This window comes from Lingula anatina, chromosome 6, assembly GCF_051362555.1.
Source record: "Lingula anatina isolate TDL-2025a chromosome 6, LinAna3.0, whole genome shotgun sequence".
NCBI lineage: Eukaryota > Metazoa > Brachiopoda > Lingulata > Lingulida > Lingulidae > Lingula > Lingula anatina.
The window spans coordinates 9,717,348-9,743,680 of NC_141772.1; the positions used below are offsets into that span (position 1 = coordinate 9,717,348).

At 40.0% G+C, this 26,333-nt stretch overlaps 4 protein-coding genes across 4 annotated transcripts; 2 read left to right on the forward strand and 2 right to left on the reverse strand.

Annotated features, from left to right (window-relative positions):
* Positions 1 to 3,224: 3,224 nt before the first annotated feature.
* On the reverse strand, positions 3,225 to 9,655 carry LOC106174586 (uncharacterized). The gene is made up of 9 exons (XM_013556207.2): positions 8,686 to 9,655; positions 7,076 to 7,157; positions 6,714 to 6,795; positions 6,293 to 6,403; positions 5,782 to 5,876; positions 5,300 to 5,390; positions 4,824 to 4,953; positions 4,148 to 4,299; positions 3,225 to 3,865 (listed from the first exon to the last, which is right to left on the reverse strand). The coding sequence occupies exons 1-9, from the start codon at positions 8,693 to 8,695 to the stop codon at positions 3,746 to 3,748; spliced, it is 873 nt and encodes a 290-aa protein (XP_013411661.1). The 5' UTR covers positions 8,696 to 9,655; the 3' UTR covers positions 3,225 to 3,745.
* A 288-nt stretch (positions 9,656 to 9,943) lies between these two features.
* On the reverse strand, positions 9,944 to 12,105 carry LOC106172621 (C-type lectin mosGCTL-1). Its single transcript, XM_013553409.3, has 5 exons — positions 11,908 to 12,105; positions 11,439 to 11,599; positions 11,080 to 11,194; positions 10,580 to 10,692; positions 9,944 to 10,277 (listed from the first exon to the last, which is right to left on the reverse strand). Exons 1-5 carry the CDS (start codon positions 12,020 to 12,022, stop codon positions 10,188 to 10,190), a joined length of 594 nt encoding a protein of 197 aa, XP_013408863.2. The 5' UTR covers positions 12,023 to 12,105; the 3' UTR covers positions 9,944 to 10,187.
* A 2,554-nt stretch (positions 12,106 to 14,659) lies between these two features.
* Positions 14,660 to 22,496, forward strand: LOC106174600 (uncharacterized). The gene is made up of 5 exons (XM_013556230.2): positions 14,660 to 15,125; positions 19,059 to 19,445; positions 19,693 to 19,894; positions 20,266 to 20,329; positions 20,663 to 22,496. The coding sequence occupies exons 1-5, from the start codon at positions 15,005 to 15,007 to the stop codon at positions 21,308 to 21,310; spliced, it is 1,422 nt and encodes a 473-aa protein (XP_013411684.2). The 5' UTR covers positions 14,660 to 15,004; the 3' UTR covers positions 21,311 to 22,496.
* Positions 22,497 to 22,989: 493 nt separating this feature from the next.
* Positions 22,990 to 25,852, forward strand: LOC106174597 (dual specificity tyrosine-phosphorylation-regulated kinase 2). Its single transcript, XM_013556226.3, has one exon. The coding sequence runs from the start codon at positions 23,236 to 23,238 to the stop codon at positions 24,877 to 24,879; it is 1,644 nt and encodes a 547-aa protein (XP_013411680.1). The 5' UTR covers positions 22,990 to 23,235; the 3' UTR covers positions 24,880 to 25,852.
* The last annotated feature ends 481 nt before the right edge of the window (positions 25,853 to 26,333 follow it).

The window sequence follows — 26,333 nt, forward strand, 5'->3', positions numbered from 1 at the left end:
CGATTTAAATCCATTTGAGTAATAGCAGTGGCTCTGCTCAATCACTGTAACTTTACTCATAGTGATAATGCAGGGGAAGCATGTACAGTAGCAATCATTGAATGAAGGCAAGTAAATGAAAAGTAGTGTAAACGTGTAGGCCTATGTAAAAAGTACCCTCTACCAGGGCCGCAATTATTATTGTGGACATATTTGTGTACATATTAGCCATCTATTCAACCAGAGGCATATCTGTTAATAAAAGGCATGTTTTTGAGTTTGGGCAACGCTAAAGACAATGTATCCAAAGTGTAATTTTCAGCCTGCATTTGTTGTGAAAACTAGAGACCAGGTGTGACAGGAATGGTAGTCCTAGGAATGGAAGTCCTTGATCCCATATGATAAGTACAGGTTAGGGTTAGTTGGAGTATTGGAGTTAGTATATGGGACGAGTGTCACCTGTTCAAAATAGGGCCTACGGTTCCTATGGGTGTACTATTCCTGTCACACCGGATCTTTATTTTGCACAGAACTACTATACCTCGGTGATTATTCCTGGTGTGGGGATTTTCTGTCGGGTATCCGATTTCTCTGCAAACAACTTTTGCTCCCTTGGTCTGGTTAATGAAAAAATTGTGTTGGCCACAAACATATTTCCAAACCCCGTACTGGTAAGTCTGAAGATCACCCGCGTGTCCGCTTGTTAGTCGTACATCACCATGGCTCTGTAAAGGGATGTGTGATGTGATATGATAGCAGCAACAGTGTCACTATCCCAAAGAGAGAGAGAGAGAGAGAGAGAGAGGGGGGGGGGCGAAATTTGGTCATCAGTGAAAATTGGTGTTATTTCTGCCACTTAAGGCTCTGTTGGCAACCAAGTTAAGCCGGGCCTAGCTAAGCTGCGGCTCAAATATGGTGTAAGGCACTTGAAAGCATGCCGCGTATTTCCTGCAGGGACGGCGAGCTTGAGGAGTGGGGAATCCATTAGGGATGTACGCGGGATGCTTTCAAGTGGCATGCTCAGCTAGGTCATGGATTAACTTGGTTGTGAAAAGAGCCTTAATTAGACTCAACACTGATCATAAACAGCTGCAAGAATAAACATATTTTCTTTAAAACCGACCGGAATGACATAGTGCCTGCCTCTGCAACGGGAGGACGTGGGTTCGACATAAAACGGTGACCTCCGTCTGTGGCGGACCCAGGATTATTTGAAGGGGTGGTCAAGACCCCCCTGACCCCCCACCCCACCCCTCTAAATCCGCAACTGGCCTCTGCCTCTCCGCTTTGCACTCCAAGCACTTAGGGTTGAGACAGGGGGAAGTTCCTGGTCTGGCAGTGAAGGATACTGTTCGTATGCTGGCTTTCAGCACCTCATACTGCCCAGCTACCTATCCAAGCGAGGGAGGAGAGAATGTCTACACCAAATTTGTATCAATGGCTGGATCAAGGCCAAAAATGAGGAGTGCGGCATATGATTAAAAACTGGGCTTTACTTCTTTTAAAACCATGTTTAAAGCCTTCAGTAAAGTAGTCTTGTACATTTGTTCCCACTACTACATTTGGGCTCAGAATTGCAACCAGACTGGTTAGTTTTATCACATACCATTGACATCACAAAAAGAGAAAATGAAAGTGCAACCATTGGCAGTACCGTATGCAACTAGCAACATCAAACCCTCTTAAAATCGTCACTGCCAAATATGATTCCAAATCATATACGGGCGCATTTACCTGAGCATCCCCCATCCACATACAGCACAACAGAACGGTCAGAACCAACGGAACATTCCTCTCGACGCCCGCCATGTCTTTGCAGTGTTCAGCCTCTACCAGAGGACGCCAGCCAGGACAAAGGTTGTGCTTGAGTTTCCAGACGGAGAGTGACAGGCGGAGACATGCGATACGTCACAAGATAACATCTGAAGTTTTTAACCATCCACAGGCTGCCCAGTATCACGTGCACACGAGCGGTCTGGGAGCCTATCAGGCATTTGCCTGCGAGGTCCATCTAGTACGTCTCACGTGTGGAAAAACCTTTGTCCCGATTGCGAGCAGAGTAAATACTAACATATCGCGCCGTGGAAAAAAAGGTTTGCTGATATCAGTCACTTTTTTTCTGTTTCATTCGAGGCGCTTACTAGATGATTATTTATCAGAAATATATCCCGCCTGCTCGACAGTCACAGTGTACGTTTTTGACCGCGTTCCTGTTGGGTGCCCTTAAAACATGCGCAAGATAACATATTTTAACTCAGCTGGTAACTACAATAATCTTATCTTTTAACCTTTCGTGTGTATGTTAGCTTCCTACATGCATTATGTAACACAGTTTTCCCATTGCAACATGCCGGGGGGGGGGGGGGGGTCGGATGGGTCCGAAAAAAGTCCCCTGAACCTAAATGTGGTCTTAGTTCTATATAATAGGTCTCACCTTGGAACAAGTTAAGAAATAAAAATGTCAACTTTTTCTGAAATGTCTAGCTATACGTACAATTTTGTCCATAGTATTCACTATTACAACATGCGGCTTTCTGTTTCGTACTGAAATGCGAAATTTGGTTTTTGTTTGTGTTGCGCCTGAACAAATGGCATTTACCACTGTACAGTTTGATGGTGTAACACGTGAGCTGCCAAAATGGCTGTGGCAGCTAATTTTAATTAAAAGTGTCTTACCGGGGATGCTATTTTTGTGCAAAGCATTGCTCTTTGATAACTGAAGGGCAGTTTCTGAATCTGAAGGTCCATTCCCAATTGAAACTATCGTTCTACGTTGATCGATCCAACTCCACTGGCACTCTTGCTGAATGCAACCAGAAGAACTTGATTGATTTCAACCCACTGGTACAGCTTTTTTTGTGTGTTCTACTCAACGCCTGGGGGACGCGCATTAATCTTTAAATCTGATTGCATTTGGCGGGAGTCCCCGCGGAGTTGGATCAACCTACGTAGAACCATAGTTTCATTGGGAATGAGCCTAAGATATTAACTAAAAATAAGCACTGTATTCTTAATCTGAAAAAAAAAGACCTAGCATTTTATCTCAGATACGAGTAATCGTTTGAAAACCTTTCTATGGGCAGGTTGAGTGGACTATTTGCAATCCTTTTCGCTGCCCTCTACCAGGGTGACAGACCGATTTGTCACTTGATATTAGAGTTAAAATGAGTCTGAGCGTAAAAATGATATGTATATGTAAAGTATATGCTGTTTAAGTATTTCAAAGGTGGCAACAAACTGACAAATGACAAAAAAATCGAGTCATCTTAATCGGTATTAGTATTAAGAACAAGACTTTTTGCTGTTTCTCTAAATACTTTATTACATGTCTTTCTGTATATAGTAGACCCTGCGGATACACCTCGCTTTAAATAGCGTTACATCTACACTTGCCCTGTGAGTGTCGCTGAATTTCTGTAGCTCCTCTTGAGTGTCGTCTCCACATGTCTCTAACATACCATTCGGAAAGGTGTATTATAAACCATTATTGATGCGTTATGTTCTCATGTAAGAAGCAGAGATGAGAAACAAGTTATGCGAACTTTGCTCACAATTTAACCAAAATACAACGTCTACCAACATCGTATTGGCCTACTGGAGTGGTAATTGTTTAGAAAATGGTCGATTTATCACCAAATAATCATCTGCCAGTCATCCCAACATCTAACTGTAAGACGGTTCTTACATGGCGCAATATGCACGTTAGATTAAATGATTATTAAAGATTGAAATGCATTAATTCCATCCCAATTTTGCTGCACAATGATTATTTCTGAACGGCACTATTTGGATTGTATCTTGTTGTTTGGTCGGTGTCAGGGTTCATGAATTCCTTCCCAGTCATGTCCGTGTAGTTAGTACACGTCTTGATGGCAGAGTTAGGCACCTGGAAGTCGGAAAAATACACGCTGAATCTTTTGTATACATGTTTATGCCAAACGTTAATCAAATACTAATAATCTAATAATATTAGTGCCTTTAAAATTTACCACGTATTTCTGAGTGTCTGTCTATACATTGAGCCCACTGCCTACTCAGGGTGGAAAGACCCTCCCTCCCTCCCTCTCTCTCTCTCTCTCTCTTTCACTTACTATGTCCAGCAGCGTATAACACGGGTTGTGGTGCTGTTTTACTGGGTTGTTCACTTTAGTGTTGTAGCAATACTTACTATGTCCAGCGGCGTATAACACGGGTGGTGGTGCTGTTTTACTGGGTTGTTCACTTTGGTGTTGTAGCAGAGTAAAAATGACCAGCGACGCCTGTCGCTTTCATTGGCGTCGCTCTTGTGCAGGAGGTTACAGTCGAAAAACAGGGCATCACCTAAAAATATATGCTATATGTTAGTTTTTAACAGTATTCTTGTTCTTTGTTATCCTTTTGTCGAAATTTAGGAAAAAAATGTAACTCCTAGGGCTATTAAGTAAGAGATAGGGCCAATCAATTAAGGAAGAGGACCTGTGGAGAACTTGTGGAAGCGAGTAAAAGCTACCCTCTACCAGGGTCACAGATTGATTTTTCACTAGATATTCACATACAGTATATGTGACTGGCTAATGCTATACACTTTGTTTTTTTTCTGAGAAATATTGAATGGAATCAACTTCATCCTTCAGCATGCTCTGTTGTGTTACAACATGGTATAGGTCCTCTCAAAATGTATCGGTACAGAGTGTCTCTAAAGTATACCGCTCGATGTGAAGAGGGCCTTAATTACTCTAAGGGCTCATTCCCAATGAATCTATCGTTCTACGTATGTCGATCCATCTCCGCAAGTGACTCTCGCTGAATGCAATTAGACTAGCAGATTAACACGCTATCTCTTGTTTCCGAAGGTTTGAACCTACCGGGGTCAAGCTCAACGGACATCACAGGACAAACTTTGGCCAGTTGCTGGACACGCTCTTCATTCACTCCAAACTGACCACCCTCTCTGTCGTGGTCCACCCGCCCTGCCTTGTGGGAGCCTGGTAATATCTGGGATAACATAGAAATTGGGGGAAAAAAAGTAATTAAAAGTTTATCAATTAAACTCTGTGGTATGATAAGCCTAATGGCAATAGTTATCAAGAGACATGCCAAGGCCACAACTTTTGTCTATCAGAAAAAATTAATGGAGGGCGAATCCGTAATAAAGAAACGCGGAGGTCTTTTTAAAGACGTTATTGCTGAATAAATCCCCTTTTTCACAAACATTTCGCATTATACATTTTCCTCTGTATATGTAAATGTAAGTCAATATACAGAGACGTTTAATCAATTCGATTATCTCAGTATACAACAAACCCTGTACAGAGACTTTCGATCTTTAAAAATCCTTTACCTGCAATCCGCCATTTTCTTTGCCACTTTTATCATAACCAATGTACGCAGTGCACATGTATGGGAATAGGCAACCGTTATTGTACCAATATCTGGTGAGACAAGCAAATCTTAACAGTGTAACAAAATAGTAAAATCAACATCATTTCTGTATAATATTATCAAGCATAACGTAGTAACACTGATTTCAAGATGAGAGAGAAAGGGGGAGAATGAATGACTGTAAATCATACATGTATCAGAAATCAGAGAGAGAGAGAGAGAGAGAGAGAGAGGGGGAGAGAGAGAGAGAGAGAGATGGAGGGAGGGAGGGGGGAGATTGCAAGAAACTGACACACGCACAGACATACAAAACACTGAGATAAACAAGATGAAAACCTCACCAAACGGCCCAGGCATACATTCACACATATGTACGTGTATATCATATAGGCTATAGCCTACAGTGTGGTGCATGTAGCTGGTGTAAGGAGCGCCCCCTACCCGTAGTCTTGGTGCCATCTCCAGCTGCCTCCACTCCTGGCCGCCTTGAACGTCACCTTACTGTGGTAATGATACACCTCTCCATGGCCCATCAGCTGATAACAAAAAATTTAATTAATTAATACGTAAGGCTATATATCACAATATGCATGTACATGTATCTTATATTACTGTACACTATAAATATAAAACTTTCATGTGAGCCTATTCTTTTGTTACGTGTAGATCACAGCCAATATATTTAAATGTGCTTGTGCCAATAAAAATTATATATACTACATCTCCAGCCCCTTATTTCTGTGAACCTTAAATGATTAACGTAGCTAGCCTGATTTCAAATAAATCATTGGAAATAGCTGGCTGAAAACCTGCCATTAACTTTTTGAGAAGCAATTCATGCCATGTGAAAAGGTAACGTTGGTTAGGATACAATTCATTGGCACCGAACCCTTTTTTTAGCTCTCATTCAAGCTTATTCCTCTCTTTTGTACATTGACTTAGTTGGTTTTACCAGTTCTGCCGTTCTTGCAGTTTTCTCTGCCCGGGCCAGCATGCCAGTGACGTCATTTCCTGGATGACTCCAGATACACAGGCCCACCTGTTTCTGCAGCCCATCGTCCACCTGCAGTAAACAGTGATAACTTATCACTATTGACAAAAAAACAAATGATGATATAGAGACCCTTCTAACATCCCCTGATCTTTCAAAACTGATTGGAAAAGTAAACTTCGTTTTCAATGTCTCTTCTTTAGCCTAAGCCTGCTGAAACAGGCGGACGGGCATAGAGAGAGAGAGAGAGAGAGAGAGAGAGACGCACACACATACACACACGCACGTGTGTACACACACACACACACACAAAGAGTGACGTACACATGCTCGCACAAATGCACACACACACACACACACACACACACACACACAGTGTTACCATGAAGGCGTGGTCCATAATTCCCCCAGGACCCTCCAGTGAGGTATGCAACATTTTCATCTCTTCCGCATCAAGAAGACCACTGCAAATAAGATACAGTTTTCAAGATCGACCTAAACCTGACTTTTAGCCATAGAAAAACGTAGTTGACACACATAATTGGGTTATTTAATTAAGTCAAAATAATGTTCAGGGCACAGTAAAAGGAAAGGCATTTTAGCGGTATTTTAGATTCCTTGGGAAACGCAATTTTAAAATACAGCAAAGACCAATAGCAGTCGTGTTTCGAAGTTTGTTGTTTATTTTGTACTAAAAAGGTCTCAGTTTTTGTCATTTCGACAGCAGTCTTCTACTACACCTACCGCACCAGGACGTAGCCAAGGCGGTCATAGTCGGCCTTCATAGCATCTGTCACACTGAAGGTCAACGGGTCGTAGCGATATTCTGAAACGATAACAGCAACAGAGCAGTAGGGCCTACAATTTGAAGTTGTGGTGATCTAAGAGGTGTGTCAACTGGTTTGTGTGTGTGTGTGTGTGTGTGTGTGTGTGTGTGCGCGAGTGCGTGCGCGCGCGTTGGTCCGCATGCTGGACGGGTGGGGTCGAACGAACTGTTATTTTGACCTTTAAAAAGTGCTCTGAATCAAATTTTGATCTGGGTTCTATCTCATTTCTCATGTTGTGTAAACTAAAGGAGTAAAAGGTTCACTTCAATTGAAATGGGACCCCCGTTATAACTCAGCACACACAATACGTTTTATAATGTCAAGGTAACGTTTTTTAGTTATATAAACGTTATATTAACGTTATGTTAATATAGTACAACATCCGCTGACTACATGCTAAGACGCTTGGTGCGTGTGTTTTAAGTTGTAGGATGGGGAATGCAGCATTCGCCAAAAGTGGATTGAAAAACTGCTCACGAACGCGTTAAGAGTTAATGTATCATCTATTTATAAAACACGGCGCATTCTTATCAGTGAAGGTAGATGCATATAAAGAGATATCGATTTTCATAAAAAATGACAACACTTTGAGAAACAATTTTCAAATGGTTTGACCGTCAAAATGTGTGAAAATATACACGTAAAAACGCATTATAACGATAGGTCCCTCATGAGTACCGTGCTCGTGTGTGTGCGTGTGTGCGTGTGTGTTTGTATGTGTGTTTGTGTGTGTCTGTTTGTGTGTTTAAATGTGTGTCTGTCTGTGTATGTGTGTGTGAATGTGTGACCATGTGTGCCTGTCTATGTATGTGTGTGCGTGGATGTCTGTGTGTGTGTGTGTGTTTAAGTGTGTGTCTGTGTGTGTATGTCTGTGTATGTGTATGTGTATGTTAGCGTTGTGTGTTGTGTTGTGGGGGTGCATGACTGTGTCGGATCTTGACCGTGACAGTATGGGGTTTGTTTAACAATATCTAGTTCCCCAAGACCGGGCAACACAGAAGGAGTTAACTGTTGTAACAGACATGTAACATATTGTTACCTCTGTAATGCCCCTATTTCACACAGACCACGAATCCCACGAATCGCCAGGAATTGACAAATTTCAGGATTCGTGGTTGAATCGTAATCAGTTCATGAAGTTCTTAAAAGATTCGTATATATTCGTAGTCAGTTCTTGCAAATCTTGATCAATCACGAACTGATTACGATTCAACCAGGAATCCTGAAATTTGTCAATTCCTGGCGATTCGTGGGATTCGTGGTCTGTGTGAAATAGGGGCATAAACTACTAATTGTAAACCAACATAAACTACTCTAGGTTCTAGATTTCCGAATTGCCAGCTCTATCTTGATTTCATATATAACCCATATCAGTAATACGAAACTGCTGAAGCCCGTGAACAGGTTTGAATAATCATCAATCTAGCTTCACAGTGGTCCTGACACTCAGGGCAACATACCCCAAATAGCACATAAAAATCATCTGCAGTAACATCTCCCAATCTAGGCACATAAAAGATTACTTACCGCCCTCCATTTTGCCAAGCCAAGAATAGAAGATGTGTACGTGTGGATATCTCTGGATATCCCGTCTGCGCCGATCATGTTTACACTGCTTACATAATATTGACCCCCTTCTGTAGCTACATGTACATGGAGCGTGCTGTTATCAGTGAAGGTTGATATTCTCACTATCTCCTCCGTTTTAAGGTCAATTTATGTACTAGTCTGCGCCTGTGATCTTTAATTCCTAAAATAATGCAACTCATATTCCTCCTTGCATGCTGGTTTACTAACCATTTATCGACAACCCAGGTCGGAAGCAATTCTCACTTAATTCCTAAAATAATGCAACTCATATTCCGCCTTGTATGCTGGATTACTAACCTTTTCTCGACAACCCAGGTCGGAGGCAATTCTCACTAAAACTTTTTTCATTTCTTTTTTATTTTTACAAAGTTCTCCTAGACTCTTTTCACATTGTAATTTCCTCGGTTGATCATAAATCTGTGTTTTTACTGTAAATATTAAAAGGTTGGCGTGCTATGGGAAAAGTAACAGACATCTCGTTTTCCGATTGCGTTAGTTGGGAATTTTTGCAAAATGTGCAAAATTTTTCGTTTAAAAATTCAAAAATAAGTTTAAAATTATTGCACTACGTGGGTGTAGAACCCGGTAGATTGCACATTTTTGTAGGGAGATACGCGCCGGCCATTTCGAATAATTTTGCACATACGTAGGCCTACATGTACAGTATGTGGCACTTTAGTGGTCTACAGTGTTAACATAATTAACTGATTTTTTTCAGAATTTGAGAGAGGGAGTAAATATATATTAGGAAATGTTTTAAATGTTTCTGTTTTAATGTTTATATATGGAGAAAACAGAAAAAGAAATAAATCACTGCCTAGGTATGTGTTATATGGGAAAAAGAAGGTGACGAACCCATACGGGACCAGCCGAATATTGAGGTTTCAAACCTGTTTCGGTACTAACTCACCTTGTATTTATCACCAAAAATCTCTTATTGGTTTAATTGATTTTGATAACTGTAAAAAAGGAATTTGATCATAATGCAATATCCTTTTAGTATATTGTGTTATTAAATTGGTACTACTTCACAAGTGAGATAGTGTAATTGGATTTTGTTTGTGTTTGATTGAAATATTGCACAGAAGTCACGTAGCCAGGTTTACGTCACTTCTGAAAATTGACCGGCACCGTCTTGGAAACAAACGCCACTGTACATACAGTGTGTATATATATTACTGCCATTAAAATACCATTTTCGAACCATCATCTTTATTTCTGTATGCAATTAGTAATAATCATGAACGTGGTGTTAGCATGTGTGCCTCTTTAAAAGGTTCGCTAGAATTTGCCTCGAAATAAACAAACACAAGTTACGAAAATTTCATTATGTCTTTGAGAAAGCTGTTTTAAATGTGGAAGAAAATCTGTGTAACGACCCTTTTACTCATCAGGGGAAAATAGACTTTCGACCATTCTGTTCGGAAACGCATGCGCAGCTATTGCAATAGTGGCCACGTGATTGGGTCCATTTCACAAATAAACCTGTGAGTGGAGGATTCGGAGCCATCATTGTCATTCCAACCGATCTGAAATGAAAAAAAGACACCAAAACATAAACATTTGAAACTGCCGCACTTGTGGATTTAATCTTACAACACAACATTTATTTCCAACAGATAGATAATATACGGCAGCGAAAATAAAGGCACTTTATTTAGACACATTAGAAAGGTTTATAAAAACATGAATTTGCTATTTTGATTGAAACTTTTTTGACAGCTTATATGACGCTTAGGTCTACTGGGATTAGTTTACCACACGGCAAAGTCATATTTACGTAGTTTTTTTAAATATTTTGTAAATTTGACTGGCTTGTAATAACACCCACCGTCTGCTTGCTGTAGCTGCGGTTCCTGTTGAACACCAAGGTAAGGAAATCTTCTCCGCGGGGCGCTCCGTTCGGCTCTGGGTCGTGCCAGTCTGTGTAAGTTACTGGCGTCTCTGGAATGGACAACGGGATTATTATTATTATTATTTTTTGTAATTGATATGGGCTTAGTTCAAATACAAATTAGACCCCGTTCCCATGCCAATATCGATCTAGCAGGATGGATCCATCTTCGAGGGGTTTCTTGCTAAATTGCATTCGGCTTAATTGGTTTTAGATGTCTGGCACGCCTACTAAAGTTGTTAAATGATAATTAATTACCCCCGAGCAGTTTCAGTAGGCGTGACAGACATCTAAGCGACTTAAGTTCAATTAAAACTACCCCCAAACAGCTTCAGTAAGCGTGCCAGACACCAGAGGATCGATCCTCCGATGAACGAACGGGGTCTCAGAGAGAGAGAGAGAGAGAGAGAGAGAGAAAGAGAGATAGAGAGTCTTACTTTCCCCAGAAGTGCTGTCTTCCCAAGCCCAGCCATCTCCATCTCTCACTCCCCCAGTCCACCACTGTTCATAACCATCTCTGCGCCGCCACGGGGTGTTGGTGTAGTAAATATCCTTAAGAACAAACCTTCATTACATCAATGAACTACACTTACATTTGGAAAATGAGAAACTTGCCTTTTTCGTTATTTAACAACGTATCACCGGGAATAGGTGGAAAGTCATAGCAACCCCAATAATAAAAAAAACCGTGGAGACAACTGTAGGTTAATCATGAAATATTACTTACACCGAACAAAAATAAATAAATAAATAAATAAATAACGTAGGTTAGAGAATGGGTCAAGTGTTTATATACCGATATTTTCCGCCCTAAAAAGTCGTTCTCGTCCTCCGTCTCTATTGCAACAAGAGAAGACGCCAGCTCTTTGCAAGCCGCCTTAGCTCCAGCCTGCGTGACGTAGTCCAGGCCAAACTTATAACAGCTCAGCAGGTATCCATGCCATCCTTCTGGGCAGTCTGGATATATGAATAAACTGTAAACTACAGGATATTCTGTCGTATATATAAATATATACATAATTAGTTGAGTACATATAATATTTTGAAAATTTGAAAAATCAAATGTGTCCAATAACAAAAAACACATGAACGAGCACATTAATCTTTGATGTTTTTGCATGCATATACATAATTTTTTATGTGTAAACCATTGTAAGATAAAACCTCACCATTTTAGCAGATATCTCGAAAAATATATGAGACATGCCAGCCAATTTTTTTAAAAACCCTAATATCCATCCATGAAAATAAAGATTTTAACTTACCGTCCACCAGAAGCACGGGCGGCGGTTCCTTAGGTCCGTCGTAAGGTCGGCCCAGCGTCTGGTCTATCAGACCGATACTTAAAGTCAGCAGTAAGAAATGGAATGCGGGTGTCATTTCTATCTTTCTTCTTGGCACGCACGAGTGAACGGCGCGACAGTTTTGTCCGGACTTGAAAAATCCTGTCAGGTCTACAGAGACGTGCCGGTGTATTTATACTCTGGAACATCCTGGAATAAGAGCACGTTATTAGCTGTTAAATGAAGCTATTATCTATTGTCATTAATATGATTATTATATATGCTATTGAATTTCCTTTTTTTTTTTATTTTACCCATTACACTTCATTCAAACATGTGGCAGGGCCAGTTTTGAAACATGCCGTTATACGCTAGCTGTCATGCTATAAAAGAAATGTTCCAGCCTGAAACAAGTGAGAGTAATCAAATAAAAACACTCATAAATATAAACTACCAAGGCAGTGATGGTTGTTCATAGTTTCCGACATATGTAATACTTCTAGAAAATGATATTTGCTAACTGCATAATTTCAAATGCGAGTTCATTGACTACACAAGCCAGGGTGTCTCTGCCGCTTCCAGTAACAGTGGAAAGCATGCTGGTACACGTATGTAGTAGTGATACTATAAAGAAGTATACAGTGTATAATGGCAAATTTCTAGCAAGATTTTTTCACCAAAGCCCAGACGTAATAAAATGTGAGCACCATTTCATATCCGAAAAAAAAAGGGTTTTACTTTTAAATTTGGGAAAATTCATTGAGGTAATTTTAGAAAGAATGAACTCTTCGGCAAAAACATATTCTTTACTATTTTGCTTACTTTTTATTATTTTTATTACATTTCTCTGTAGCTAAATCCTGTACGTTTTACGGGAGTAAATCATCTGTAGGCCTACTGTCTGTAAGGCCTGCATATGGCAACAAATCGTGAGGGGTGTTAAAGAGATGACCAATAATTCTGATAGACCAACTGACGACAGCAGGATTGGAAATTGCTTTACAATTACAAGGTAGCTCAGATTTTTTTCAGTTGTGACTACGTCATTTTGATATTTTGTTATCCAATGACGTCACTTTGGTTCCTTCCCGCCAACGTATGTTCATCTGTTTACGCAGCCTTCGTGCTGTTTATTTCCATTTTTACACAGACATGATTTAGAATTACTTACTTAACTATGATTAAGAAAATGTCTACAAATGAAATCACATTTACCTCGTAGATTGCCAACTAAAATATTCAATTGACTCGGTGAACTCTATTTCCGAAATCCCACATGATTACTAATAAAACTATGATTGAAATAAGTGGCTGACCTCGACTGTGTTTGAAGGCCTAATTTTTTTATGATGGGGGAACGAGTACGTTGCACAATACTGTTGGCCAAAATTTTCAAATGACCGCACTCCTTATATTTTTATTTCCAAGGATTAAAAAAACCGTCTATACTACACTTTATATTGTAGGCCTACAAAGGAGGCACCCAGTTGATAACAATTAACAGTGTTTCATTTTAAGACGTGGCGCTATTAAAAAGCTTATGATCGACCTAATCCTTGACTTCGACTGAAGTTAACAATGTTATTTGGGCGTCAGGCGACTCTGCATATTTTCTATTTGAAATTATCTTCTAATGTAAATTCTTCTAAATGATAGAGCTGCTTATGCTCATTAACACTTTTATTCGACGCAACTGAACACAAACTTGTTTTCCTTGTAGACTTAAAAAAGAGGAGGCGACTAGAATAGAGATGAAAGCAGCTGCGTGTAGTTTCCTGATTGTGATAGTTGGGAATACAACGCAATTTTTCTATCAAGCACATCGCACCACGGACTGTGTTCACCCTACCAGGGGCCACAAAGCGGAGCCAGAAGGCGATTTTTCATGGGACATTTACAGCTGTTTCTCTGGGTAATTCCGTGGAAAATTCTGTCCAGTGAGAAAGAATTTAAAAAGAAACAAAGATACCTTTACCCAGCTGGTCCATGGCAGAGAATAGGGTGAGGTGATACAAGCCTATGCAAGTTCTTGTAACAGACCGATGGCTCTGGCAGATATTTGTATAAGAATAATAATAATAAAGCAGTATGAACCCAGAGCTATCGGTCTGTTGCAGTCTTATTGTTCTTAGCAACGTTATATTCAAAACTATGATATTCACGAAAATATAACATCTATGCACGAAATTAATTTGTCCCTATTTTTTTAATAAGAATACTTTTGAAAATCAATATTATCAAAAACTGAGTTCTTGCAAGGTTACTACAAGTGGATGAATTTCTATTTTAATTATTGGATTTTTTTACCATAATACCCAATATAAGACAAAGAAGAAGCCTTCTGGCTTCTTTCGATCTCGCCGTTTTCACATTCGCACAACAATGCCTTGAGCGAAATACAACTCTCCATCTATTAAGTCATCTCGCTGTTAACTGATACTTGGCACAGTGGAAATTTATTACCATCATGAAAATGCCCCCAAACACAGGTTCTGTTGTCTCTTAAGCGATCAATTGCCTTAATGAATATGTAATCTTTGTGCTCTTGGCTCATAAATTTACAATAGCCAAGCGCGTTCACACTGTACACATGTCTTAATGTCTATATTATTTAAAGTGACATTGAGGCCAATTAAATAGATCAAATTTCTTTCTGTGAACACGTTCTTCCTCACAGAGATCCTAAAGGACCGCAATACATTATACAGGGTAGGTGCCACTTAAACGCCAAAAGGTGCGTAATTTAAAGTTAAGGATCAGCAAGCACATTACCACTGGGACCATTTCGTGTTCAACCCAATACAATGCCAGCGAGAGTAGAAGGAATGAGTGACTGTGCAGTTGACGCCGACATTTATACACAGCGCCGAAGATGTGAGTCACCATGCAGTGTAAATAGTCCAATTACTATGGCAGTGTGGTCAATATGAGATGACGCATGTTGTGGTGTAATACCCAGAGTGGTGTTAGTGAGTGAGATAGAGAAAGGTGAAGAAGTAGCGAACAGACCGCGCCTTATATTGAGGATAAGACAAAGAGATTGGACGGCAAGCCAAGCGTATAAATATATACTACGGCCATGTGGGCCTCCGGTACACGTAGATCTGCTGTCAGTTGTTTGTGGATATTTTCAGTGTTCACAGTCACTACTATACGATGTCGACGCCTGGGGGACAGTGTTACGGCGGGGAGAGAAGGAGGTAGGTAAACGCTACCTGGGTTGTGTTAAAAATAGTGGGTTGAAGAACTATACGGAGCCACAAATCACCTATTTGCCCCCCCCCCCCCCCCGACCTCACCTCCACACTTCTACTCTAACCTCCCACCCATTTATGACATTATCACAATACTCATTTTATTCTTCAGAGTTTTCTATTCTGATGGATTTTACGGTGTTTTGATTCTAAGTATACGCACAGTAGAAATCAATTCGGCCCAGCGTTAAGGGCGATATGCTGTTTACTGTATATACCCTCTACCAGGGCCGCAGTTATTATTGTGGACATTCTTGCTGAGACGACAGCACAGTGCAGATATTAGCCATCTATTTAACCAGAGACATATCTGTTAAATATCTAGTGAAATATCAATCCGTGGCCCTGGTAGAGGGTACTGTTTATACATTATATCATTCTGGCCTTGAAACACAGGCCTCCATAACCAATTGCAAATAGTTCTGCCTCAAGATTTCTACGAAAATCAATCGTTCTCTCAGCTAACACGAACGGTTTGTTAGCACCATTGTAAATATAATCTAGTTTACCAGTGGCTGCATTTATGGGTCCTAGCAAAAGAAAAAAAAAGAACCTCGGATTTGTTTAACCGCGACTGATAATGTAAAGTCACAACTGTTTGCCAAATTCAAAAGCACTGTTAACGCTCAGGTAACTCATTTCTGGATGTTAGGGGTTGGTCATTCGTGTAAAGGTCTTACTATCTCACTCTGAAACGCACCTGTGGTCAGTAGTTTTATATATGGTTCCTTGCCATATGCCTTTGATTAATATATGGTATTCGACATCATATCTTTAAAGGTTGTTGAACTATTTCCCTGTCGGTTGGAATAAAAGACTTTGGTGGGTGAAAGAATTTCCATAAATATCTCATTGTACGTTTGACGTAGAGAAAATAAGAGAAAAGTGAACTATTATGTGTAATCTTCGTTTTGTGTCTTCGGGATATTTTTCTCTTTTCTTTCCGGGTCAGCAAGGAAGGGGAAATTCATATAATATGCGCTTCCTTTTCAACAGTATTCATCTACAATCTGCCATATTTCAGTCTGAAGACAGCAGATTCTTAGTGAGTGTGTCTTCTTCAATCTTAATATTACATGCGTCAACCATTTATTTCGAAAACAGAGCGCGAAAATGTGTGTACTTTAAATTCAGCCCCTTGTAAGAAAAAATCATAATATTTTATAATATACATTATCTATATATCATGAAGAACAAAGACAAAATGTCTCTTGTCCTTTTGGCCAAAATAATTCAGATTCTACTGGCACGGATTGATAATTTCTAACCTTGAGTCCACACAGTCCACGGACCAATGATGTTTTTTTTTTGCTCATTTATACCAACATAGATATACAGGACAGCTGTAAACCTTTTCTGGGATTCAAACAGATCCATATATAAATGTAGGCCCATATATATAGTTACTATTGTAGCGGCAGCTATACACCCACAGTGGACATCGGAATGAAGTTAATGGATTCGTATTGTCTATATTGTATAATGCTAATGTGAAATGCCACAGCAAAGACTGTCAGCTGGAATACTTAGGTACTAGTCTACTTACATAGCCGACTAGCGTGCACAGTCCAATTTAACACTAAAGAGTATGGAATTTCGCCCACAGCTCAGAGCTTCTATCTTAATGCTCAGATTAATAAGGAAATTAACCCCATCCACTATTCGATTTTAATGGACTGTTTCGCATTATCATACCTCATGCACCGGGAAAGACATTTTTGATAAATTACCCCCATTTTTCATATCATCGTTTTGTGATAAATCATCGGATAAATAAAAGTGCATTTACGCCAATGAAATTTATGTCACACACGCAAACGCACAATCACGTACATGCGAACGCACACACAAACTCGACAAAAATGGTTTTGCACACACTCGCGCAAACATGTGCGTGCGGACACACACATTCACACAAACTCAGTATCATTTACACGTTACTCATCATTCTTTATTAAGAAACTATATGTCACTGTCGCCAAAGATGTACACGTTGCGCCGCGGGGTAATGAAACCCTAGACAATTTATCATTAAACACGTGTATATCAATGAAAAGGTTTAGAACACACACAGGCGTTTTTACTTCATGAGATTTCTCATTTCCCCCAAATATATCAGAATGAAAGACATGTACCTAAACTGGAGCAAGAGTCATTTATCGAAAAAGCGTGTTTTTATTTAGGAGAATAGGAGCGATGTTTTGTATTGAAATAAAGCATACTTTCCTTGTGAGCAACAAAATACCAACATGACGTATCAAGCTAAATACACCTGAAAACTGGATAAAATGACACGAAAGTTACGAGGTCACCTTAGTAGCTTTTAATGCACAGAGATTACAAAACTAAATTCAGAATTGGCTTTATGTAGGTATAAGCCATATATTTTATGAATTCGTTTAAAGATGTCAACTTGCCCCTAAGCCGATATTTACAAATATATTTTAAAGACTATAAGAAAAACTCACCCAAGAGCTTAGAATAGATTTTAAAAGTCACGAACACTTCATAGATCATTTACAGCGTAACATGAGAGGCTAAAAAGGTGGGCCGTATCTTTGTAGAAAGTGGAAAAACAAATCGTCAATTGCCTGTGGGCTATACACCATAGCGACCACCGAATATCTTGAACCATTTATGAAATACAGATACAGGATAATTTTGACATTAGTTTCATGACGTAACGCCAATGTTCTGTTCATAATTATAAGGTGTTTTTGTGCGTTCCCAAACGTCATATCGTATCAACGGATTTAGTTTTTCAACATTTCCATTTTAAACAGGTCTTTACGGACCACGTTTTTAAATACATACAATGAGTGTTAATATTATAATGGGTTTATTGTACCTGTTTTGCAATGTATGCAGCCTGTGTATTGAATGCATATATGAAAATATAGTTTTAAAATGAAGTAAGATACAATCATAAAAAAATACATTTACAATGAATGTTATAAAAATATTTTTAAAAAGATGTTGGTGTGCGTCGTTCTTTTGTGACTGAAACTACAGGAAACTCATTCCTCTATTATCAGCATTTCTGGTAATCTCTAGATATGCAAAAATAATATATGCTGATTACCGAGGCGAGAATTCAGTAATCTCTGCAGCTGTTTTACCTTCATTGCACCTCCCAGTTACAAATAGTCCCTAAGCTAAAACATTCCTTTTCTTTATTCTATACAGAGTGTGTGAATGTCCAATAGCTGTGACACTCTGTCAACAAATCTGGGCACATTTCACGTATCCGACAAATAAAAAGGGGATATCGGAAATATTTATGTAATATTATCCCCGCTGTCATTTCCTCCCTCCCAATATATATATAAACAGTGTCCACGTTATGTTGAAGTGGTGGGATTAATTAATCTGTTTATTTGTCATTTAGTGTCCTTATTCCCAGCCCATTACTTTGTACACAGGGGCTGTCCTTATGAGGTGTGTTTAAGGGAGGTGATGTCAGGTATTAAGCGTGTTAACGTGATATCTGCGGGTAACTTGGTCCAATACTGGGCGTTCAACATGGTAGGTCTGTTAAGGTAAATTAAAGGCATAACAACCGTTCATTATGGCAAAAAAAAAAAAAAAAAAAAAATCCTGGGGTAAACGGCAATTTTTCCGTACTTACCAATGGTCAATGACTCTGTTCCTGCATTCAAAATTAGTCCAGGCTTTTTTCCTTAAAAGTTTGCTTTTTTGTAATAATCTCTTAAGTGTCCTTGTTTCACTAACTCTAGGTATTTTCATTTTATTTTTATATTTTCACAGGGAAATTGCTGGAGAACACTACCGTGATAATCGAAACTGTCAATCACCTATGACATGAAGTCTCTACCTGAGTTACTGATGGTCTTACTGATGTATCTGCTAACTTTTCAGAGAACTGGCCATGCGGTTACAGCAACAGAACTTGCACAGAATTCGGAGAGTGGGCGAAAGGACCGTGCGATAGCGTCTACTTTGTGTGCCAGAGAGTACGCAACAGGAGAGAATGGACGTTAAAATGGTGTCTAGCACCGGGGTCCTCGTGTATCGATTTGCAACTGAATGTTAGCACTATTATTGTATTGAACTGTACAATACAATGCCCCGCCACAAGCACCGCAATGGTCTCAACTATCGCAACAACCGCTGAACTGTCGAGTAGCGCTGCCACAACGCCAACGACGCCAGTGACAACATCAACAACTGGAGACACGCCTATTAGACCATCGATTGGACCGCCTCCTAGTTCAACGCCTACACGCGAAACAACCAACGTGACAGGTCTGTTTGTTTGTCCATATTGTAGAGCATTTTCCAATTGCCTATTACAAGTGCTTATGATGACTGCTTTTGGTAGGCCTATAGATCTGCACGATTTTCATTTCGATTCCTTTTTGATAAAACCCTGTCACGTTTGAACGAAGAGTAAGTGTCAAGGAATGGGAAGCATTATACCTTAAATACAGTTCAAATCGCAATACAACTTATTGATTGTTATAAAACTATCTCTCATTTTTTTAAATTCCAGAATCTGAAGACGAAAACGGTTATAGTGGTGACGATGATAATGATGATGATGACCGAAGTGGGAATCACGTGACAGAAAAGAGATGGTCACATGACAGTAGGCGTCTTGGCGCCATTATTGGCGGTGTATTGGGATGTATGTGCCTGTTGGTGTCTGTAATCATCATCTGTCTTTTCGTCTCAAGGAAAGGACTGTGTAAAAAGTAAGATTTTGCTAAGTTTTGATGCCCATTCACCCTACCTCCGAGTTTGCTTGTCTTTGTAGTAGTATAGGCCTACTCCAGTTACGGAATTCAACTGAAACGTGTGTGTGTGAGGGGTGTGAGGGGGGGGGGGGGGGGGGGGGGGGGGGGGGGGGCGGGTGAGCAGGGTCTCGCTTTTTTTGTATCTTTTTCGGGTATAGACATCGTGAAACATAGCTTAGCCAGTAACTTTCTCTTTATTATTTCCGAAACAATATGTCCATTTTGTCTCACAACATTCTGCAATTTTTTCTCCGTTAAATGCCTGTATAACCACATTTTTCGTAATTGATTTATTCCAATTATTAATTATAATCACTGTTTTTACACAGGTCAGAGGATGAGGAAGTGAAACCGCATGAAAACGAAATGTATACATATTCGGACCCCGCCATGGTAAGGAACAAGAAAACACTTCTTTTCTCTCAAAATAAATTGATTCGGTTTCTTTTGTTTGTAGTAATTTTTGTAAGTCATTTGACAGTGTTTAGGCATATTGTTTAGGTGTGTGTATTGAATTATTAAAACGATTTCTTTGAAAATGATAAATTTTGGTTTTCCAAGGTAAGAGACCTTTATTTTGCTTTATCTCTCAAATTAAAAACAATTGACCCATCTCTGTGAAGGATGAAAATGATTCCTGCATATTTACACATCAACTCAGAATGCCCCCCCTGGACAACTAACAGCTAACACAAACAAGTTTATATTTCTAAATACTATTTTCAGAATGATCCCATTTATAACGACGGCACAAACACCAGTCTTCCGGCTGCTGTCCCCTCCACCGCGGGGCAAGTGAAGGGCGGTGCTTACGAGGTTCCCACCCGCGCGTCTGTGAGCAGCGCAAACAGTTACCAATTTTTACTCAGAGAAAACTCCCTCTACAAACCAACACAAAACACCGACGAAAACCCTTACTATTCCACGGCCGAGGAAAATCAACTCCCTACGGCGCCCAGAAGGGCATCGCACTCAGAGGCTGGCGACTATTCTGACAGAACACCCGTGGAAGGGACGTACTATACAACGACAGATGGCTTCTTACACCATTACACAGAAATTCCAAATGACGTCCACCCAAGTGCATACGAGATTCAGCTCCCGAGCGAGCCTGCGCCCACGTCACCCCTATCGCCTTCCCAACCAGAATACCTCGACTTGATTGACTATACGGGGAACACGCCCAGGTCTCGCCCTGTGTCTCGGGCTGATCTTGAAGACAGTGGGTATAGTTTGGCCCGCGAGCCTGTTCATGACTATTTTGTGCTCGAGGACCCCAGTGAAACTCAGGGTGCTCAGGGGTCTGGCAGCCAGGTAAATCATGATTACTTTGTGCTGGAGGTGCCCTCACAAAACCAACGACACGTTTTATGATGGAATATTAATGGAGAAGGGATTAAGTTGTACTTACGATTTTTTATTTCACACGGGCGATTACTTAGTGCTGAATCAGGAATTTGTTTCCAATCGCCCTGATTACTTTAAATGCCGACGTCCAGCGCTTTCCTAAACGGCAATAATTTTGTGTTAAGTAACATGAACAAGTTGCAGGGGATTTGAATTGAAGCCCCTTCTGAAATGTTCATCAATTTTCAACAATTGTGTACCTTCTGTTACACTGGAAAGCACAATAATTTTATTCTAGACAAAGTCGCCGATACTGGATATTATTCACGTGGTAAATTTGATGGGACATTTCCGAGAAGACTGGTGCGTCTATTTGTCCTTGGTTCTCAGTTATGTCTGCGCTACCCGCAGCGTCGGTAAACTACAAACCCTGTAGCGTCAGCGTAACATGGAAGATTTCCCAAATAGGTCCTATATCTACCCTCTATAGCAAAAATTACAAAATTATGTAACAGACTTCTAGTAGACCGTGTGGTCAGAGAGAGAGAGGCGTATCACCCGGACACCCAGCAGGAGGCGTTATATAAATGTCTGGGTACGAAAATTTGAATGTGATTTTTTTTAAACCTCCAGTTTCCAGAGCGCTCCAGTAGTGAATTAGTTCGACGAACTCATAGCAAACAAACAGTTAATCCTTTCAGCGACCATTTTGACGGGTTTGGGGCATGCCTCTTTACAATGCTTTATATTATAATAAGTACATTCAGAGTGATTTTATTTCAATCATATGACTGTGATTTTAGTGACAGTATAACTTACATGACAAATAACCATATTCAATCTCATTGTTTTGTGAAGCACGATTTAATTAGATAATCAATCAAATAAATGTTTTGTTTACTTTGAAAATAAATGTTATGTTCATTATTGAGAACTAATGCACATGCCTTCTATGACATGTTGCTAAATCCTATACCATCAGTTGCTTTTTAGGCTCCTACTGGTGTAAAAAAAAGGGTTGAAAGAAATACCTTTAGGTACAAAAACAAACAACCAATAACCAAAAAACATGTGCATGTTATTGTATCGGATCTGTTTTTAATTATGGTCGGAAATCTACATTCCAAACCAAGTGCACGCCGTAATTCCATACTTCATGTTACGAGATGATTTTTAAATAGATAAATAAATAAATAAATAGACCTAAAACGAACTAAGCTTTGAAATTTCAATGGGAGATCTAGGATGGGCCCCAGCATTAGATCGCTTAAATTGGGAACCCAGACCATTCTCTAATGAGACCCTGTTATGTTAGACCCTTTTTCATCCCCAAAGATTTCGAGGTAGCATTTAACCCTCTCGCCCTTTATAGAAACAGACTTAGAAGCGGAATGAAAAAAAAAATTTTATTTAGATATATTCTAATTAAAATTGAACCAAATATGAATATGTCATGAAACGATTTTTTAAGTGAAGGATTTCTGAACGAGTGGCACAAGAAAGTTATTACATTCTCATTATAAACGTGATTGTGCTTTTTAGAATATAATAACCGCGAGATGCATTAGTTGAGATCTCCAAGTCAGTCTAGACACATTTCACAACTTGGGGCTCCACGGAGGTGAGTCACTCGGGGTCACTCATCCGGGTATTTTACAAAAGGGTAGCGACCCAGACGACAGCGCTGTGATTGGTCGAGCGGCTTCATGACGTCACAGGGTTGACATGTAAGCACAGCCAATATTTGCATGGCAACCGGCCTCCATTATCCTCCGTTTGAAAAAAATAGCAACAAATTGTTTGGCTGAGGGAATAGGTAGCGACAAGATTCCTTGGAGATTGGACGCTTTAGATTCCATTCTCTACACTGACTGATGGACAAGAGCTATGGTGAAGCGATCGAGTAGGTTTTAACGTTAGATTTTATCTTGTTTCCTGCTGTGATCGAAAGAATGTCTACTCGTTTGGTAAAACCCATGCCCGTACAACGGACACGTTCTTTGATCGGAAATACAGACAATTTTATTGACAAACCGAACATGCATTTACCGCCTATTACCAGTCAGACGGGTATAGGGAGTACTGCACAAGGCCACCATCACGTCGGAGGACAGGGACTGAAGGTACAGCAGTTATACGATAATCATCATGACCACAAACACATACAAAATGGCGGGGATCAACAGAATAATAACCCCTCACAGTCGCAAGGTATCCGTCCAACGAGCGTAGGAAGCTCTGGGAGTAATCGTGGATCGGCGAGAAAAACAGCAATGACCCCTGAGACTGCTATGAAACAGTATATGCATAAACTTTCCTCCTTTGAGCATCATGAGATATTTAATTATCCTCAAATCTATTTTGTGGGTCAAAATGCCAAGAAACGCCAAGGTGTAACAGGAGGGGCTGGGAACAATGGTTATGATGATGACCAAGGCTCCTATATCCATATTCCACATGACCATATATCCTATCGGTATGAAGTTTTGAAAGTTCTCGGCAAGGGTAGCTTCGGCCAAGTTGTTAAGGCATATGATCACAAAAACAATGCCCACGTTGCCTTGAAAATGGTACGAAATGAGAAACGATTCCATAGACAAGCTCAGGAAGAGATCAGGATTTTAGAACATTTGCGCAAACAGGACAAGGAAAATAACATGAATGTTGTACATATGAATGAACATTTCAATTTCCGTAATCATATATGCATCACATTTGAGCTTCTAAGCATGAACTTATATGAACTGATCAAAAAGAACAAATTCCAGGGATTCAGTCTACAACTGGTACGCAAGTTTGCTCACTCCATCTTGCAGTGCCTGGACGCCTTATACAAGAACCGCATTATTCACTGTGATCTTAAGCCTGAGAACATTCTGCTGAAACAACAGGGTCGCAGTGGAATCAAAGTCATTGACTTTGGTTCAAGTTGCTACGAGCACCAGCGCATCTACACGTACATCCAGTCCCGTTTCTACAGAGCACCTGAAGTGATCCTTGGATCGAAGTATGGCATGCCTATAGATATGTGGAGCCTGGGCTGTATCCTGGCTGAGCTCCTCACCGGATACCCTCTGTTCCCCGGGGAGGAAGAAGGAGACCAGCTTGCCTGCATAATAGAGCTCCTAGGTATGCCACCTCAGAAGCTGCTCGATCAATCCAAACGTGCCAGAAACTTCATCAGTTCCAAAGGGTTCCCCCGCTACTGCACTGTCGTCACACAGGCGGATGGACAAACGGTAATGTCCGGAGGGCGCTCAAAGCGTGGGAAGGCGCGGGGACCACCAGGCAGCAAGGAGTGGTCAGCTGCATTGAAAGGTTGTGATGATCCGCTGTTTCAAGATTTCATGCGCCGTTGCCTGGAGTGGGACCCTGCAACGCGGTTGACCCCAGCACAGGCACTGCGACATGCATGGCTGCGACGCCGCCTTCCCAAAGCACCAAATGAGAATGCGACGAGAAATACGTCGGCTACAGGCAGTGGGATCAAGCTGCCCAATGGAATTCCCAGTGGTAAAAACCGAATTCCACCCATTTCTGAGGACCCTGCTCTCAACACCAGGACTAAATTACCACAAATAGGCTCAACATCATAAGGATTACCATATCCTTAAGTGCAAGAATATCAAAAATGTGCATTTTAACTGAGGAAAAAAAAACATTCAGGAATACTGTCTAAAATGGAATGGATATTTTCCATTTGAGGGTGATGAGAAAAAAATTCAATTAAATCAGCCGTCCATTTATTGACAAAAAAGTGATCTCTGTTTGAAGCCTGCACCACCACTAGTAGAGATACATACTTAATTAACGACTATTGGAGAACTATAATGGAAAGTATTATGAATCGGTGATGAAAGGATGGACTGTGATGTTATTCTGTATATTAGCGCACGACTATAGGAACATTGTGTACATAACAAACAAAACCAAACTCCTTTTTTATTAAGAAGTCATCCGGTGTTTGTCTTATCTACATTGGAGCTCCCCCAGAGACTAGTAATGCGCAATAATGGGGGAACATTTTAATTAATGCTAGGAGATTCTACTGCCATATCTTGGGTTAAAGAAACAACAGCAAGAGACCGCTGAGTAATATTTCACAGGCACTGGTCCTTCTTTATTTAAGTTTTTATATTAGGAAGCTGTTTTTCAATGCAATTCAATAATGTTCTCTTCAATGTTGACCAATTTGTGAGGTGAGTTTTTAGTTCAAATTTCATTTTAGAATCAAAAGATCCTGTTAGCTTGAGGGGTTTTGTTGAGTATGGATTTTTTTCCCTTTACAATAAGCATAGGCACTATTGTGTCTGCGCAGAGTTTTATCGCTTTTACCATTATAGTGTACACATTCTCTTTTGCATTATTGAAAAGGTTGGGGCCATTCTGGTTTCTCAGATGTGCCGTCATTTTACACAAATTGATGCTGGTATACAAAGTTGCTTGGTTACTAGGCTTGCTTCAGCTGTTTGCATCAGATTGCAGTAGACAGAACAATTTATTACGATTTTTTTTCACATGATATCCTGCATGTCCAGGGAGTAGGAGTAAATTGGATGTTTTTTATCAGATTGACTTTTATTGTCATTATAAGATGATTAATCTACACCAATATTATGGAATCTGCCGAGTATTGCAAAACGCCATTGCTCATTTTTAGTTGATAATCGGTTTTTATGTTTTGCTGATAGTGCATGGTCTACGGAAACAAGTCTCAGAACAAGGATAGTTTTAGAATGTACCGAGCATTTCTAGAATGTCAAGTGTATACAAGGTACTTTTTAAAGTGGTAAAGTAGGGAAAAAAATCAATAATGAGAACTGCTGTCTACACATGCCCAACAATCACCTATTCGAAAGCCAGCTTGCTGGGTCTGCAAAATTGACTTGAGAGTCCAGCTGTGGGTCATACACGGCTATTATTCATACAGAAATGATTACAGAATTGATAAGGCAACCTACTCTCATTGTATCATGTTTATAATGGTCCATATGCGAAGACTGAAAAGAGCGGGCGGGGAAATCGAATTGAATTAAGAGATCTGTGATGT